Source organism: Pristis pectinata, chromosome 10 (genome assembly GCF_009764475.1).
Source record: "Pristis pectinata isolate sPriPec2 chromosome 10, sPriPec2.1.pri, whole genome shotgun sequence".
Taxonomy (NCBI): domain Eukaryota; kingdom Metazoa; phylum Chordata; class Chondrichthyes; order Rhinopristiformes; family Pristidae; genus Pristis; species Pristis pectinata.
In genome coordinates, this window is record NC_067414.1 from 29577714 (window position 1) to 29597347 (window position 19634).

General features: G+C 38.1%; 1 protein-coding gene across 1 annotated transcript in view; it reads right to left on the bottom strand.

The window, feature by feature from the left end:
* Positions 1 to 226: 226 nt before the first annotated feature.
* The window catches only part of slc18b1 (solute carrier family 18 member B1), a 42790-nt gene continuing 23382 nt past the window's right edge, over positions 227 to 19634 (bottom strand). Inside the window, exons 6-14 of the mRNA XM_052025119.1 lie at positions 15941 to 16097; positions 14434 to 14570; positions 12092 to 12193; positions 10084 to 10175; positions 7678 to 7773; positions 5808 to 5882; positions 2689 to 2782; positions 2497 to 2543; positions 227 to 661 (exon numbers count right to left, since the gene is read on the bottom strand). Of these exons, the coding sequence (XP_051881079.1) occupies positions 607 to 661; positions 2497 to 2543; positions 2689 to 2782; positions 5808 to 5882; positions 7678 to 7773; positions 10084 to 10175; positions 12092 to 12193; positions 14434 to 14570; positions 15941 to 16097 (855 nt within the window). The 3' untranslated portion in view covers positions 227 to 606. The remainder of the gene's footprint in view (positions 662 to 2496; positions 2544 to 2688; positions 2783 to 5807; positions 5883 to 7677; positions 7774 to 10083; positions 10176 to 12091; positions 12194 to 14433; positions 14571 to 15940; positions 16098 to 19634) is intronic.

The window sequence follows — 19634 nt, forward strand, 5'->3', positions numbered from 1 at the left end:
TGATAATGTTCAATATTTTCCAGTTATATCTTGGGTAAAAAGATTAGAACTAATCAAATCTGGTTGTTACTTGAGATTCTCAAAACTATTCCAGCAGAGTGCAATGATTAATTTATTTTAGGAACACCATAATAAACTTTAATTTACAAGCTTTTTGTCAGTGCCTCGGTTGTTTTCCCAGTATTCTGGGAAAGGGGATCCAGGAAAAAAAATCCTACTTTCGTCATTTTCAGAAAACACACTGCTGCGTTTAAAGTTTATGAGAAAGGATTGCACACATTCAAAGTTAGGAAGTGAATGAACAGAATGGAGTTCCAAGTGCTGGCTTTATCTGTGACAGGTTGATTGTAGTGAAGGACTTCAAATTACATCGGGAGAATGCAATTTTCACATTTCTACATTAGAAATCTGCATTCCATATTGTACTTTGTAGCAGCAATATAAAGTATTTAAATTCAATTATCATCAAATAGAAGAATAATTAGTAATATAAAATGTCCAAACACTTGTTAAGTTGCTCATTAAAGGGGTTTATGGACATCCTAATAATTAAAAATTGATCTCCAGGTAAACCATAGTCCATGTAAATCTTGTAAGCTTCCACATTCAATTTGATATTAGTCGCTTTCTTTCTTCTTCTATGTTGCTTCCAGAATGCGACCTTCATAAAACAAAAATCTAAATCAAATTTCCTTCAAAAGCATTTCATTAAGATATGTCTCATGTAAAACAGTATCACAATGGACTAATTAAACCAAACATTTTATTGTTAAAACATGATTATAGGCATATTATTTCTCTGATCCAAATATTGATTATTCCACCCTATCACTGCAATTTTTGGATTGTCAAGGATAGGCTCTGGCCATTTATCTGTTTCCACTTACTGTATGATTGCCTTTGTTACATTAATGGCCAAACGATCCATTTTGCTTAAATGGAAGGATCCAATACCCCCTAATACTTTTCAATGGTTCTCTCAAACTACATCATGTTTAAACTTGGACAAAATTAGGAGTGGTACTGTTGATCCTTCGCTTAAATTTGAAGATATTTGGAGTCCATTTATTCAATATTTTCACATGATATAGATCCCCTTTCAATAATTCTCCAATTTAGAGGAACGGAGTTGACAACATAATATTTGCTCTGTTTCTACTGAGAAATTTCGGTCCAGTCTTTTTTTCTTCTTTTTTTTTGTTCTTTTTGAAATTTTTCTGTTTAGTTTGGTTTGATATATTGTTTATAATTTTTCTTATTGATTTGGGGATTTTTTTTCCTCTCTCTTTTCTTTTACATAAGAAATCTTTTTCTTTCCTTTCTTTCATATTATATTCATTTACTAAAAGATGTACAATGAAGTACAAAAGTACCAACTTAAAGAACATAGAAAGCTGTGTGGTATGCATTTAATCAAGGTACTTGTAAAATAGTAGGGAGTTACAGAAAATGGACCCAGAAATGAAGAAATAGAGATGATATATTTCCAGGAAGGTGTCTGATTTGAAGGTGGAGCTGTTCCCAATTATCTGTCACCTTGTCTGCCTAGATGGTCTTAGTCATTAGTTTGACAACTGATGTTGAAGAAACAGCTGGAGTGCATTTTTTAAACTGCAGCTATATTGCAGTCAATGGGAAATGTGAGAAACTAACAACTGACTGGAGTCACGAAGGAAAATTGTTGTGGTTGATGAAAGCCAATTAACTGAGCTCCAGGCCATTAATGCAGGAATTCCTGCAAGAGATACAAATATTTAAAGCAGACACTTGCCAACAGCAACACCTTAACAGTGTGAAAATAAATCCAAGCATCTGTGGGGGACAATATTACACCTACATTTGTAGTAGTCTCGTCTTGTAAGAGGAAATTCATATCCTGAGACGTTTACCATCTGTAGGTGGAACACCCAGACTTACTGGCAAGAAATTTGCTGGATTCTCACAGAAAACCTGTTATGCATCTGAACAGGGTTCCTGCCACTCTTCCACTGAAGTTATAGCAGCCAATTGAGGAATTTCCTGGCAAAACATTTGTTCAATGGGATCTAGTACACAGTCAACAAGCCAACAACTGTCAGCCTCAATTTCAACAAACAGCTATTTTCAAATAATTTCTACCATGCACATGGAAATAAATATGAAAAATTTACATCTACTACTGAGAAAAATTTTACACTGGCCACTATTCCCTCTTCTGATTACTTCCCAAAAACTATCTGTTACAAAGTACATATTCTCTTCTAAAATTTCAATCACACCTTCAGCCAACTTTCACTTGTGTATAAATGGCTGACAATCATTTAAACATCAAGCAGAGACAAGTGAGACAATTGTCAATGGGCATACCCTGCTTCCATTATCAAAGCTGTTAGTGCCCAGCCAGTAACATGGAAAGGCTCACATTATTAATGTCTATTGTTAAAACTTCACAATTCTAAACTGCATCCTTGTGCCAGTATTCTTTTATATGTGTGAATATTAAAATATAATACAAACCTTCTGTGCAGCATTTCCACTATAAAGTACACACCCAATAGTGTACCCTAAAAAAGAGAAAAGACCATTATACTGACAGTAATACTTAGAAGGATCTTTGTTCTCCAATTTTAATTTTTTAAAAAAAAATGGTAGCTTATAATAGTCACCACTCTAATTTTTCTCTATGTAATCTATAACATGTTTACTTACAAATACAAATGGAAAACCTCCTTGTATAGCTGCAGCCCACTCAAAATTCAATTTGTCATATAAGTATCCACCCAATGTTGGACCTACAAATGATCTAGTTTAAAAGATAAAAAAAATGTTAGTTACCATCTAATGTACTAAAATATACCAAGGTAAATCTTATAACTTTTCACTCTCATAACTGGTCCTGGTTCACTCCTTCAACTGAATTGTTGTCAAAAGATATTCCTTCTGGTAGCAGGACAGTGTGTCAGATCCAAGTGCTATCACTGCCTTACCAATCAATGTTCATTATGAAGGTTACCTCCAGCATTATTCAAACCTACAAAGTGATAGGAGCGACGTTTCAGCCAGTGGACGATGCATCACTGAAGTCGCTTTATTAAAGTCAATACTGACCCTTAGAATTCTTGCTTCTTCGTACTTGGATCCAAGGTTGCAAAAGTAGCAGAAAGCTGGATATTAATATTAGTAATCCATGACTTGAAGAAACCCAAGGCATCAAATTATACACAACCAGCACGTTGTGAATCCATGCTATTTAATGCACTTATAGCTGACTCATACTTACCGTCACAACTCAGTTAAGGGTGAACAATAAATGCTGGCCTTGCCAGCTATGAGAACATCCCATGAATTAATAAATAAAGATGGGCACAAAAATAAAATCTGCAGCAAGTACATGTGTCACCGTACGTAATTCTATTTTTCAGCAGATGGAAATGGCACCATTATTCTATTTTATAACAAAGTACTCTTCAGAAGTAAACTACAAGATCTTCCTTAACTCTTTCTTACTGCACCTAGCAGACACAGGTAAAGATATACTTAAGGATAATCTCACAGTCCTGTCACATTCAAGGCACCATTCTTCACATCCTTAGATTCAATGAATTGTAGCAACCCGTTGGACTCTTGCTGAATTACTAAACATCGACTCATCAATTTTCAAATGCCTAGACGTGAATCTAGTACTTTCCTACTCATGATGTTGTATTTTTCCCCATGACCAGACTGGCTATGCAAGGAGGCTATGACTACTGACCACTTGAGTATTATCGCAGTGGGGACAAATGCGGACCAACCTCCGTGTTGTGTGTTTGCAAACACTGTCCAACGATGCAATGAAACCAGCGAAATTGAAGCGCCATTTAACAACAGTGCATCCAGATATTGCCAGTAAGCCGAAGGAATATTTTGAGCAGCAAAAGGAGCTGTACCTCAAGCAGAAAGGCAAAATGACAGCCTGCGCCACTGTAAATGAGATGGCTCTTCGCACATCATATTTGGTAGCATTACGAATAGCATGTTCCAGAAAGCCTCACACAATTGGAGAAGAGCTCATACTGCCTGCAGCAGTAGATATGTGCGAAGTTGTACTGAGGAAAGAATCCAGTCAAAAACTGAAAGCCATTCCACTGTCTGATAACACAGTAAGCAGAAGAATTGGCGATATGGCGGAAGATATACAGAGCCAGCTGATAGCACGTCTTCAGCAAGTCAGATTTGCGATTCAGCTCAATGAAAGTACTGATGTTGCCAGTGCTGCACAGTTGTTGGTTTATGTTCGACATTGCTGGGAAGGAGAGGCTTTGGAAGACTTTTTGTTTTGCAAGGCACTCCCAGGGCGTACAACTGGCGAAGAACTTTTCCGTGTGCTTTACATTTTTTTTGTACAGTCGGCATTGGCGTGGACACAGTGTATTGGAGTATGCACGGATGGTGCTGCCGCAATGACGGGACGGAAGTCGGGTCTAGTCGCACGAGTGAAAGAAGTAGCTCCACATGTAGCAGCAACCCACTGCATGATTCACCGTGAGGCTTTGGCTGCAAAGGATATGGATGAAAATCTTGTGGATGTGTTTTCCACGTGCATTAAAATCGTTAACTTTATCAAAGCCAGGCCGCTCAGTCATTGTTTGTTTGAAAACATATGCCGTGAAATGGAAGCCGAGCATAAGCATTTGTTGCTACATACAGAAGTCAGATGGCTGTCACGAGGCCGCATTGCGCAGTGTGTATATGAATTACGAGACGAACTGCTCATTTTTCTAAATGAGCATAACGGATCATTGGCACAGTTCTTGACAGATGAGACGTGGGTTGCCAGATTAGCTTATCTTGCAGATATCTTCAACATTTTGAACAGCTTAAATCTATCATTGCAAGGACCTGGCTCAAATGTTTTGAAAATGCATGACAAAATCAATGCCTTCCCGAAAAAACTCCGTATCTGGAAGGGAAGATGGGAGCAAGGATTCTATGGTATGTTTCCGTTGCTGGCTGACTTTCTGACAGTGAACGAGACTAAGACAGAGGCCATTGCGAGCACTGTTTTGAACCATATTCAACAGCTGTCACATTATTTCCATGAGTATCTCGGCGACAATGACACGAGCATGTTTGATTGAATTCGAAATCCGTTTGAATGCATGCTTACTGATTTAACTGGACGTGAACAAGAAGAATTGGCTGAACTGTCATCTGACAGGACTTTGCGCTTGCAGTTCAACCGAATGTCACTGTTGTCGTTCTGGATAGCATGTTCCAAGGAGTATCCACTGCTGTCCAGCAAAGCCGTCAATGTTCTGTTACCATTTGCAACCACTTACTTGTGCAAAATAGCATTTTCTGCAGTCACTGCCATGAAAACCAAAGACAGATCAAGACTGAATATTGAGGATGACATACGCGTATGTTTGTCGCACATACCACCACGTTTGGACAAACTCTGCAGTGCAAAACAGGCAAAACCTTCACATTGAACTGAACACTGAAAGACACCGCTGGTAATTATCGGTGATTGAAATAGTCACTATTTCAATAGGGCCTATGTGCAGTAATTTAAGTGTTGTATGCATGAATTATCGATTGTTTGATTTTGTGGGCTTTGGGGGTCCGCCATCTAACAAGGACATGTTCTGGGGGGCTGCAGCATGAAAAAGGTTGAAAACCACTGATTTATATGATCTGCAGACATCTGCACAAAGTGCACTCATTTTGAGCTGAATGTTTAGAACAGAAACTATTTAGAGAGAAAAACATCAGGAAGCTTCACAATAGACTTGGGTAACTACTGAATTACTCATACAAGGATTTTGAAGTAGATAGGTACATACCCAAGACACCAAAATGCTCCAAATATTCCAGACACTATACCTAAAGTGCCAAGACCTTCTTCAAATCCATTTTCACTGAAAAAAGAATAAAATCAATTATTACATTGAAATCTCTTTCTAATGCTTTAGATTAGTTTCCTAAATATGTCCTATACATTGTAAGAACCCCAAAATGATCAGACATCATAGTCCTCTAACTTATTCGGTTAACATTTCTTCATGTAATTCAATTATCACACGTCCAAACAAACCCATCATTTCTTCAAATGAAAAAAAATGTCCAACCTCCACTTTAAAAACAATCGGAAGATCAAAAATTTAGATTAAAAAACTGCTCTACAATCAGGTCCATCAGTCCAGCTTTATAACTTTAGTATCACATGGGCTTAGAAAAAGCCTGGGATTTATAATCATAACATTGAACATCCTAACAACATTTTATTTATTCATAATGTTACGGGCTCAGTGAAAGTCCCTTTAAGATAGAGAGTGTGTGTGTATGTGTGTGTGGGGCGTGCTTACGTCAATAGAAGATAAAGGACGTAATGACGTTGTTGAAGAAGTCAGAAGAAGAAGGAGAGAGAGAGAGAAGGGAGAGAGACACCAGCCTGCTAGTGTTCTCTATCGATGGATGAGAAACAATAACTGTGTCTGCCACTGAAATCCATGTATGGAAGTTGGAAGTAATCCGGTGGAGTTCACTTTGTTGCTGACCTGTAGAAGGAAACAGGTATTTGTGTGTGGACGACCACGATTCGGATGCTTTTCGGGGTGAGTAAGTCACTACCGAGTAAACACTGAAGTGTCGTTTGGGTTCCATCGTGGAACATTTGGATTTCATATGTACTCTCTCTATGTTTCTCTACGTCTATGTCTTATCTTCAGACAACGGTGGTTGTTGAAGAAGCCCTTGCTCATGTTTCACCCTATGGCTTGCGGAACTGAACTTTAAGAACCATTTCGGAACTGGGAGTTTTGGACTTTGCCACACACACACACACAAAGAGTTTAGTTTTGGGGTTAACGTTCGAGGTTTAACATTTTTGAATTCTAACATACTAACATTTTTACTTTTATTTTACGTATTATCAGAAGTAGTAATTAATAAAATAGTTTTTAACACTGAATCATGCTCAGTGTGTTTCTTTTGTTGCTGGTTCGTGACAATAAATAAAACTGATATTGAAATTAATTCATATATATAGGTACATCTATTAGCCAATTCACAAATGCAAAGAACCCCAGTGGAGCAATTTATCCATTTGATATCGCATTTGTATGGAAACGATGTCAACCAGAACTTTGGGGAAATTGGTTTTGGAGTCAGTTGAGTTCTTGACAGTCAAATAACAGCTTGCATCAGTGCAAAGCTGAAATCATTGAATGCAGACATTAAACTTCAGGAGTTACTGCAGCATGGCTATCGGTGTGGAGGTCTGCAATAGATAATTTTATGAAATAAACTAACACCCACAACTTTAAAAGACAAGGTAATTTTCTTTATAGAAAATTACACACTGAATTCTGGATGTGGCAAAGTCCCATCAATCAAATAGGCAGACCATTTGGTCAAACAAGACATGCAATTTTAGAGCCATAACTGGAACAATTAGCAAAATCTAAATCTTAACATCTGGTGATTTCTAACTTCCTATAAAGTCTCGTGAGAACTTGAAAGAATGCTTGCATAGAATGATTATATTTCACTGCCAATGCTTTCAGTACAACGATATTAAACAATTATGAAACTGGTATAAAAAATTTGGTTAAAAGCACATAGGCCTTCTTTGTGTTCATGCCTTCACAAGCAAAGAAAAATATACACAACCCTCCTCAGCAGACAAAGATTAAAAATTATGTAAGTACTTACTAAGCACAGGTAAGGACTTCTGGAAAAAGGGGAATGCCACACAAACTAAGTGAAAACCCGGTTACCACTAGCATTGAAATAAACAACCACAGCTGGCTGCAAATAAAAGAAATAAGAGAAATCATCAGAAAGATTTTTATTTAACCATGTTGTTGTCACATTCCATACCCAAAATAATGTGAACATACTGTAAAATACCAAGTTCCTTCCTTCTGCTCAGCCCACAGAATGTAAGAAACATGAGTAGAACAACAGAAATCAGCCCCTACAACCTCCTCTGCCACTCAATTAGATCATGGCTGACCCAATCTTGTCCTCGCTCTCCTTTTTCATTCTCTCCCCATTCCACTTGACTCCTTTGTAGTTCAAATTTCTCTTAATCTCTGCCCTGAATATATTGATATTCAGTTTTATCCAATTTTCTACGGTTGAGAATTCCAAAGACTAACGAACACAAAACTGATACCCCTCCACTCTTCCCCCTAGATCTAGATAACCCCACTGGAGAAACATTCTCTGAGCACATGTCCTATCAATCTCCCTCAGCATCTTATACCTTTCAATAAAATCACCTCACATTCCTCTATATTCCAGACAGTAAAGGTCCGACCTGCTCAACCTCTGTTTATACATCAACCACTTCATCCAAGGAATCAACTTAGTGAAATTTCACTGCACCATTTCCAATGCAAGTATATCCTTCCTTAAGTATGGAGTTCACAACCTTATACAGTACTCCAGGTATGGTTTTATCAGCACTCTGTAAAGTTGCATCAAAGCCTCCCTACTTTTATACTCCACATCCCTCCCATCAATGGCAATATTCCATTAGCCTTCCTAATTACTTGCTGTACCTGCATCCCAAACCTTTGTGTTTCATGCACCAAGGCCTTCAGATCTCTTTATTTGTTTAGTCTCTCTTCCTTTTTAATAATATCCTTTTCATTCATCATTTTAGTTATACTCTGCCAATTTCTCTCCCTCTCAGTTAACCTACCTATATTCCTTTGCAGGCTCTTTGTATCCTCCACACATCCAGTGCATCCATTACCTCCGCAGCCACTTCATTTAACAGCTTTTTCTCCAGTGATAGAGATTGTTCATAGTTCCTCCCTCCCTTGATTACCTACTTTTGTTAGGATGTTTTTAGTGTCTGCTACCAGGAAGACCGATCCCAAATAATCATTTGGAATCTCTGCCATTTCTCTATTCCCCATTATTAATTTCCCAGTCTCATCCCCTAAGGGACTCACAGCTGCTATAGCTTTGCTCTTCCTTTTTAAATACTGATAGAAGTTTTTACTGTCTAATATTATTTATTAGTTTACTTTCATATTTTGTCTTTAACCCTTTTATAATTTTTTGTCATCCTTTGCTGGTTTCTTAAACTTTCCCAATCCTCTGGCCTATCACTAATCTTTACAATATTGTGTCTTTTCCTTCAATTTGATACCATCCTTAACTTCCTTAACATGATATTTGAATGCCAGGGCAAATATTGCTGTTAGTACTAAATAAATAGAGACTATAAAACTGTTGAAATTATTTTGCGGAATCTATACTATAACTTTATGTCTCCCTGACTGGGTTTAAAGCCTTAAGTTGCACAAGATATGCAGTTAATGTCACAACTGTTTGGCAAGTATTTATTTGACTACCTTGAATACAAACTGAACACCGCCTGACATATACAGGTTAGGAGTTCCCCAATTAGTCCACTCCCCTACTCTTTCCCCACTCTTCCTCAATTTCCTCCCCCTTCAAGTTTTTCTCCAATTTCATTTTGAACGTTACTATTGACCCAACTTCCAGCATCTTTTCAGGTATTATATTCCAGATCATTGTATAACAATCCAGATTTTGCTGTACCAATAATGGCATGCTGTTGGCACTCACATCTATTATAAGGTAAATCTGACAGTACTTTATTGACTCCACGTTCAAAGTTATGTAGAGAAATCCTGACTTTGCCAATAAAAATAATCTGCCTCTGCAAAGGTTGCATTGTTGCAGTCCTTGCAATCAATGTTGTGGCATAATCCTGGGCTAATTCTCACTCTAAGGACTGGGGGAAAATTAAAATTTTGTAAACTTACTATATTTTTTTAAATGGTGTAGTAAATAAATACATTTGCTGAACAAGTTCCCTGGTCCTGAAAATTTCATGTGGTGCCACCTGTCCTTACAAAATTAATATTTCTCTCATGATGCCATGTGTACTCCCCTTAAATGCTGACATCAAACACATGGCAGATGACTGGAAGTCTCTGTTGACAAACCTGAAGTTCCATGGGCAATTTTATGGATGGTGAAGACTAGAAAGCCACTGCTTCACCACTCACAGCAAATTCCCAATAGCGCAATAAATAAAACAAACCTATGAAGACAGTAAGAGTAAATACCTACCTCTTAATATGGAAAATGGGTGCTGGCCCCAATAACAGAAAGCTCAATGCAATCAGCCAACTTCCAATCAACACCAGCCATTTTCTAATTCTCTGGAATTGGGGAAAATAAGAAAATTTGTAAGATATCTTTATTAGTCACATGTACATCGAAACACACAGTGAAATGCATCTTTTTGAGTAGAGTGTTCTGGGGGGCAGCCCGCAAGTGTCGCCATGCACCCTGCCACACTACCATGCCTGCCCTCTACACTACCATGCCTGCTAAAAAACAAGAATCACAAAATGAGAACCTTCAATTCCTTTTATGAATTCTAGATTACATCATTAGAATTTCAAGAAACCAGCATCTACATGTTCAGTTTTCTATACCAACATGCTACACATGTATGCTTGGTGACAGGATTGAATGCTACAGTTTCAAAGTACATCAGTAGAAGTAGGATTCAATCATTGCATTTCAATTTAATTTGTATTGTCAAATCAATACAAGCTGTTTGAATGAACTATGCAATAAAAGATGTAACTTCCTACACTACTAGAGGTCGATGGGTTAAAGGCACCAAAAGAGATCATCCAGGTCAACTAGAACGGAAAAGCCATTAGGAAACAATTCTAAAGCCTACACTAGTAATAGTCACAGCTGGGCAAGTCAAAGAGAAATTGTTTATGGTTATTTTCTCTTTATGGTTAGAGTTTAAGACCAACCTAATATGTCAATTATTAAATATCACAAATAGATTGAAGATATTTCATTAAACATTTCTTGTAAATTTTCACACAGTATGGAGGTGCTAACTGATACTTAGACTTAAGCCTTTATTTTCTTTTGGAAAAACACATACCATATCAATCCTTTATAATTGCACAATATTGAGAATGACATTTAACAGAAAATAATTCATAAAACATTAACATATTTCTTTTCAAATACTGATTCATTGGTGTATATTTCTAGTTATTTGTGTTTTAATTTCATTGTTCCAGAAATTCCAGGAGGTTTGACATTTTACGGTAATTATTAATTGCTTCACAGCGTTTCCGCAGCCTTCTTCATTTCCTCCCACTCATTAGCACAGTCACTACCCCAGCTAATATACTTTACTTTCAGGCTCAACAAAGGCCTTGCATTGAGCATAAAATAATTTCCATAATCCATCTGTCATGGATGATACAGTAGTGACTACATTTATAAAGTACTTTGTTAGCTGTACAACATTTCAGCACATTCCGAGTCATGAAAGGTACCAGCTTTCCATTTTAAAAGACTAACCCCAAGGTTATTAGTTGCACTGAGACTACAAAACTGCACATCTTCCTATTGACACTGGCAAGCTTAGAGTTGCAAAGTTTATAGCTGAAGACAAGTGAGAGAGAACTTTTCACTAATTTACGCTATGTTGATTGTGAGCAAATTTGCCTGTAGCAGGGCCCAAACAAGTAGGCCATTTCTAGATGCGCAACCTGAACACTAGGGAGTACAAAAACAAATCTTGCAAATATTCAAATTAGCCATCTTATTTAAACTGTAGAAACAGGTATTAGTCAATTACTGCAGCTTTTTTGAACAACATCCAATATGATAGGGGGGGATGTGAAAGAGGTGGGGGAATTTAGGGTTAGGGTGGCAGGTGCCAGGAACACACTGACAGGGGAGGAGATGGAAGAAAATACAGTTACATCTAAGAGGCATTTAGACAGGCATCTGAATAGGTAGGGGATGAAGGGATACAGACAATGTGCAGGCAGATGGGATTTAAACTGGTGTCATAGTTGGCAAAGACATTGTGGGCCAAAGGGCCCATTCCAGTGCTGTACTTTCCAATATTCTATCTGCATTCACAAACTGAAGTTATGACTTTAAATCTTTTTTATTTCTAAAACAAGGGTGTTAGACTTTCTTGAACGCTATCAAAAATCAATTGAATAAAAGGTTTATTGCTATAGATAAAGAGTCTATATAAAATTCTTACCATGAAAAAGACATCAGAGCCAGTGTGCATACTTACTGGTATTTTATCAGACAGACATCCGAGAAATGGAGAGGATATTGCGTATGACAGAGCATGCCCTAGGAATACCAGTCCCACAGATCCAGTATTTAATTTGAACTGAAGAATGAAAAACAAATTTTACAGTCAGAGCTGCATAAATCAGATGCTGTGACATACACATTTTAAAAATGTAATTAGTTAAATAGGCCACATTGGAACAACATAAAAACTGTGCCACCCTTATGTAATTAAAAAGAAGCTATTTATCCAAGATATCTATTCTACTTGATTTCATAAGGTTTTTCAAAAAAGTAAAAGACAGTTGTCCTCTACTTGAGGAGAGAATACTTTGGAAAATGATTAATTTCGATTGATTCAACAGATAAAACAATTACACTTTGTGTGCAATTTACATAAGTTTACGCACAGGTGCACTGCAATAGAAAATGTTAGATGCTGCTCGTACTCAGACCTACAGAAAGTAAAGCCTTGAGAGTTCTAGCAAAACACAGAGTCTGAGAGTTGCACAGCACAGAAACGGGCCCTTTGGCTCTCCACGTTGATATCAACCTTTTTACCCATCTACACTAATCTCATATGCTCGCATTGAGTCCATATTCTTCTATGTATCACCTCCTCTGGCAGTGAGTTCCAGACATCAACCACTTTGTGTAAAAACAAACTTTTCCCTCAGGTCCCCCTTAAAACTCGTTCCTCTCGCCTTAAACCTATGCCCTCTTGTTTTTGATACCCCTATCCTGGGAAGAAGATTCTGACTGTCTGTGCCTCTTATAATGTTATATACCTCTATCAGGCCATACGTCCGCATTCTTCACTCCAGGAAAAATAAACTCAGCCTATCCAATCTCTCCCACAGTTAAAGCTTTCCAATCCAGGCAACATTGTGTTGAATCCTCTGCACTCTCTCCAGCGCAATGCAAGACCTTTGGAGACTTCATTGAAAGGGACAAAAATGACTGCTCAATGCTGCTTTGTGTAATGATCTCCATTTTCCAAATTTTTTTTGATAATTTTTGAAGCACAAGGCAGGTCGAGAATGGGCTATCATCACATAGAATTAATAGCACAGAAGCAGGCCACACAACTCAGGGGCAGCACTGGCTCAGCTGGTGGAAATCCTGCCTCACACCTCCAGTGGCTGGGTTCCAGCTTGACCTCCAGTTTGACGTGTGTGGAATTTGTACATTCTCCCTGTGACTGCTTGGGTTTCCTCCAGGTACCCTGGTTTCCTTCCACATCCCAAATCGTGCAGGTTGGTAGGTTAATTAACCACTGTAAATGACCCATAATGTGTTGGTTAATAGTAAAATCTGCGGGGAGTTGATGGGAGTGTGGGGAGAATAATATGGGATTTGTACATGATTAATGTAAATGAGTGGTTGGTGGGCTGAAGGACCTGTTTCTATGTTCTTGGACTCAAAATAATAAATAATCCACACAATCACAAGTTGATAAGAAACTGAAGCAACAACAGGTTGCTTGGTCCCTTGTGCACACTCTACCATTCAAAAGATCACAGCTAATATTTTACCCCAGTGTCACTTTCCTGTACTAACCCCATATTCCTGATTTCCTTAACATCTAAAGATATATTGATTTTACTTCATCTAACTGCAGGATTCACATTACTCAGTTCCTTTCTTTCTCTGCTATTCTTTGCAGTGAGTTCCTCATTCCTACCAAATAAAGAACTTTTCCCAAGGATTAATTGCTGGATTTATTGATGACCATCTAATTATTTATGAACTTTAATTTTAGATTCATCACAAACAGAAACACTTCCTTCATGATTATTTTGTCACACCATTTAAAGTTCTCTAATACGGTCATTATTAGTCTCCTCATTTCTCCCCACCCTATTTAGTTGTACCCTCTCACTTACGGTATCGCCCTTGTGAATCCTTCAAAATTTCAGTATTTCCTCTTTATCCTATCTACAATGTGGAAACCATGAAATGTACAGTTTATAAAAATCAATATTATGCTTCTTTTTGCTTGCGATGCAAAAGCCTTGATACTATCTAAAAATCTATGAAAAAGCTCTCTCTCAAGTTTGAGTATTTTGATTGACTGAACAGCACCGTCTTTTGGAGAGGGGTAGATTTCCACTACCCTTTGTGAGAAAAACTGCTTCTTGTTCCACTTCTCAGTGGCCTTGCTCTAACTTTAAAGGGTTGCTCCCTTGTTTTGGAGAAGCAATCCTGAGGGAATGGTTTGTTTCTAACCTGGAAAATCATTTTTGCTTTTTTAAAAAAACTGAATTAGTTCATTTCTCAACTCTTGGAACTTAAAAGGAAATAGAAGGAACACAAGACACATGAATTAAAAAAAAATACCTTATCAATAACAAACAGTGATATGGTGGGATCCAGGAATCCAATACATGAACTTATGGAAAATATAATCAGGGACATTAGAGTTACTTTAGGGAGTAAAATTAGCTTCCAAAAACTGGCATTACTGATAACTCCATCTGAAAATCAAGAACATTGTTTAAAATATTTGATATGTCCTTTCTTGCAAGTAGCATAGACACAGTTACATTCATATATTCCAGTGATAGTGATTACAGCATTTGTACTTTTTGATCAAAAATGTCAGCTTAGACGTAGTATGACATTTGTCTTTCAAACTTCTGCCCAAGTTTAACATGGTAATCATTAATTATCCATTAACTTCTCCTATGTCTTTCAATGGGAATCATAAAACAAATACACTTTCCCTTCACTTACCAAGCTTTGAATTATCATGGTCTTACTTCTGACACAGCTTGCTCAACACTTGCAAGGTTATGCCATGCAGTGTTAATAACTCCACCAGTTGAACACGTAATCAGTAGATCTCTCAGAACAACCACCTAATATTTGTTTACTTTTTTTATTGCAACCATCCCTACTTTAACCCGTTTCCTTGTGCCTATCAAATGCTTATGATAGTTTGAAGTTACACCCATTATCTGCTGACCATCCAAAACAGATAATACAGGGGCTCCCTGGGTTACATATGACCTGACTTATGAAAATCCAACTTTATGCAAATTCTCCCAAACGTTTTTAAAGCAATTTTCAAGATAGTAATAATAATAAAATGTCTTGTGGTGTTCATTAATGATTGGATACAGTATATATTCTGTCAGTTTAATTATGGATAGTGTTAGGATGATTATTCAATGAAATGAAGGAATTATAGCATGCGTATGTACAGCAGTGATATGGGTAACTAGAAAATGGATGTTTCTGAAATCGGCTTATGGATGGTTCTTAGGAATGGAACCCTTACATAACCCAGGGACTGCCTGTAGTTCGCTCACTACAATTCCAATATGCTACTTCTATTTTCCTCTATTTGGTTTAGTGATACTGCTTGCAACTCTTCTCCCCTTCAACGTTTCTGCAAATAGGTATCCTTTACTCTCTTGAAAGAGTTGTATACCGGCTGGGTAAAGTTACAAAGGAATTGGCTACCCACTCTTCTGTTAAGTGTAATTCAATGTATAGGCATCCAGATATTCAACCAGCTGTGTAACAGTGGAGGCAAATCTTCCATCTCCCTTGTTGGAAGTGATAGGGTCATCACTTCCAACAAGGATCACCAGACAACAATCAACGCAGAAACTCAGTTTAGTATAATGGCTCCAGTTTACTTTAAGTAGCTCAGGATAGATGTGAATTGAATCCATTCAGCTGCTGATTGTCTTAACCAGTAAACCCTTCTATTAACTGGATTAATGCATTTTCTGGTTTAAAAATGGTTACAAAAATTGCCTTCTAATTCTCAAGTAATTTCCAAATGACGCAATCAATTAAAGTAAGCTAGGAGGAAAGTTGAAGTGCAGAACCTTACCACATCTTGGTAAAATGCACATGTTCAAAGGTACCATGAACAGAACAACACATCCCAGCAAAACAAAAGGAATTTGATACCCAAATGATTCATACAAATAGCCTCCAATTGGTGGACCCAATGTTAGGCCAAGTCCGGTGAATATTTCCAGAGATCCCTAAGAAAAAAAGACAGTATGGAGTTTGTTTTACTGTCGCTTCCATTTCTGGAAATATAGAAATCATGAAAAACAACAAGCATCACAACTGAACAGGTAAATATCTCATTTGAACAGGCATGATTCATTCACTGAGAACTGAGGACCTGGTTGGTTGTATAATTATTGCAATGAGGTCTTATCCTGTCCTGCCCTGACATCCATTTCTAGGAAAGGTGAGGTGAAAAAATACTGAGTCACATCGTCATTGATATATAGCATGGAAACAGACCCTTCAGCCCACCGAGTCCATGCTGACCATCAACCACCCATTTAGACTAATCCGACGTTAATACCTTTTTTAATTCTACCCACATTCTTGTCAACTCCCCACAGATTCTATCTACACTCTACTAGCAATTTACAGTTGCCAATTAACCTACGAACCTGAACGTCTTTGGAATATGGGAGGAAACCCACGCAGTCAATGGGAGAACGTGTTGTTACGGACTCATTGAAAGTCCCTTTAAGAGAGAGAGTGTGTGTGTATGTGTGTGTGGGGCGTGCTTACGTCAATAGAAGATAAAGGACGTAATGACGTTGTTGAAGAAGTTAGAAGAAGAAGGAGAGAGAGAGAGAAGGGAGAGAGACACCAGCCTGCTTGTTTTCTCTATCGATGGATGAGAAACAATAACTGTGTTTGCTACTGGAATCCATGTATGGAAGTTGGAAGTAATCCGGTGGAGTTCACTTTGTTGCTGACCTGTAGAAGGAAACAGGTATTTGTGTGTGGACAACCACAATTCGGATGCTTTTCGGGGTGAGGAAGTCATTACCGAGTAAACACTGAAGTGTCGTTTGGGGTTCCATCGTGGAACATTTGGATTTCGTATGTACTCTCTCTATGTTCTCTACATCTACGTCTTATCTTCTGACAACGGTGGTTGTTGAAGAAGCCCTTGCTCATGTTTCACCCTATGGCTTGCGGAACTGAACTTTAAGAACCATTCCGGAACTTGGAGTTTGGGACTTTGTCACACACACACACGAAGAGTTTAGTTTTGGGGTTAACGTTCGAGGTTTAACATTTTTGAATTCTAACATACTAACATTTTTACTTTTATTTTACGTATTATCATAAGTAGTGATTAATAAAATAGTTGTTAACACTGAATCATGCTCAGTGTGTTTCTTTTGTTGCTGGTTCGTGACAAAATTGGGGGTTCGTCCGGGATAGCTCCCAAGGTTAACGAGATTCGTCCGGGATCCAATCCAAAGATTAACGAGTGTCGTCTGGGATCGTTTCCCAGATTGACGAGATTCGTTCGGGATTCAATCCAAAGATTGTTGAGGGAGGTCTGATAAATTCTTTTTAATTGGCTTGTGTGTGTGGAAACCAGCAGCAATGGATATTAAGGCATTTTTGGAGTCACCAACCCAAAAGGGATTGGAGGTGGCGAAAAAGGATGATCTGATAAAGATTGCTACAAGGCTAAACCTTACAGAAGTAAAGCAGTCTATGAGAAAGGCAGATATTCAGAGACTGATAGCTGGCCATTATGTGGAAAAGAAGGTGTTTGAGAAGGAAGTGTTAAAACAGATTCCTGGCAGTGAAATAGCAATTTCTGAGGCACAGGTGCAGCTGGCAAAGATAGAGGCTGAACGAGAGCAAACCCAGTTAAAGATAGAGGCTGAACGAGAGCAAAATAAATTAGAAGCTGAACGAGAGCAAAAGAAATTAGAGGCCGAACAAATGATAACTCAGATGAAGTTAGAGGCTGAACGGGAACGGGAACTAATTCGGTTAAAGTTTGAGGCAGAGGAGAAGGAAAAACAGAGGCAGCATGAGTTACAAATGAAGCGAAAGAGTTCGGAATCTGATTCTGATGATGGTTTTTCAGCCAGCAGGGAGGTTCGATTAGTCCATCTGTTTGAGGAAGATCAGGTTGATCAGTATTTCCAACATTTTGAAAAGGTTGCTGTGAGTTCAAACTGGCCAAGGAAAGGATGGGCTCTTATGGTACAGAGTGTGATTAAAGGTAAAGCTCAAAAAGCTTATTCTGCTTTGTCTGCTGAGGATGCAGCTGATTATACCAAGGTAAAACAAGCTATATTGAAGGCCTATGAATTGGTACCTGAAGCTTACAGACAAAAATTCAGAGACTTGAGGAAATCTGCAGATCAGACTTATATGGAATTTGCCAATGGGAAGAGAATATGTTTTGAACGATGGTACATTGCTAAAAATGTAGATGGGGATTTTGATAAATTGAAAGAGTTGATACTAGTAGAGGACTTTAAAAGATGTGTTCCAGCTGAATTAACAACATATTTAAATGAAAAGGCAGTGGAAACTTTACAAGAAACTGCTAGGTTGGCAGATGATTATGCTTTAACCCATAAATCCAAATGGGGACAACCTAAAACCTTTCAAAAGAGTTACAAAGACAATCCAGGTAAACCAGAGATTAAATTGGGAGGTAATCAAAAAGGAAAGGATGAAAAGAAGCCAGGGCTAGAGAAACCTGTTGAGCGTACTTGTTATTACTGTAAGAAACCTGGCCATGTGATATCTAATTGTGCCCTTTTGAAGAAAAGGAAGGAAGCTGTGCCCAATGCTTGCTTTCAGGCAGTTAAAAATCAAAAAGGTTTAGGAGATGCTGTTAAAGATCAGTCCTTGCAAGAGGTAAAAGCGGAAAAGTTGGAGGAGGTGAGAAAGGAATTCCGTTCTTATGTATCAGAGGGTTTTGTTTCACTGAATGATGAGTCACCCCAGGTGCCAGTGAAAATTCTTAGAGATACTGGGGCTTGTCAATCTCTCTTGCTGGACAGTGTTTTAAATTTTGGTGAAGAAAGTGACACTGGTGAGGTAAATCTAGTGCGAGGCGTTACAGATGACACCATGTCTGTCCCTTTACACAGGGTGATTTTAAAGTCAAAGTTCGTAGAAGGACCAGTCGAGATAGGGATAAGACCTAGGTTGCCAGTGGAAGAAATTTCTTTGTTATTGGGAAATGACCTTGCAGATGGTGAAATTGTTCCTGTGGTACGGTTAACGACCAAACCAAGGATTGATGAGTCTGAGAATGCTCAAGATGTTTACCCATCATGTGCGGTGACTCGAGCTAGAGCTAGAGAATTAGCCAAGACAGACAGTCCGGTGCAGTCTGATGTGGTTCCTTGTGACAGTCCTAAACAGGAAGAAAATTATGATGCCTTATCTGAGACTTTTCTGTCTTCACTGGAGGACCAACATCCTTATAGTGAGCCTGAATTTAAAGATTTATCTTTGTCGAGGAAGGATTTTATGGTGGAACAGACAAAGGACCCTGAGTTGACAGAATTGAAAGAAAAAGCACCTTCATGTGAGGAGATTGAAAAAGTGCCAATTGGATATTATGTCAAAAATGAAGTGTTAATGAGGAAATGGAGACCTCCTCATGTTCCTGTTACTGAGGAATGGGAAGTTATTCATCAGGTTGTTGTTCCAAAAGTTTATAGGGATGAGATTTTAAACCTGGCCCATAGTATGCCTTTGGGTGGTCATTTTGGTGTGAA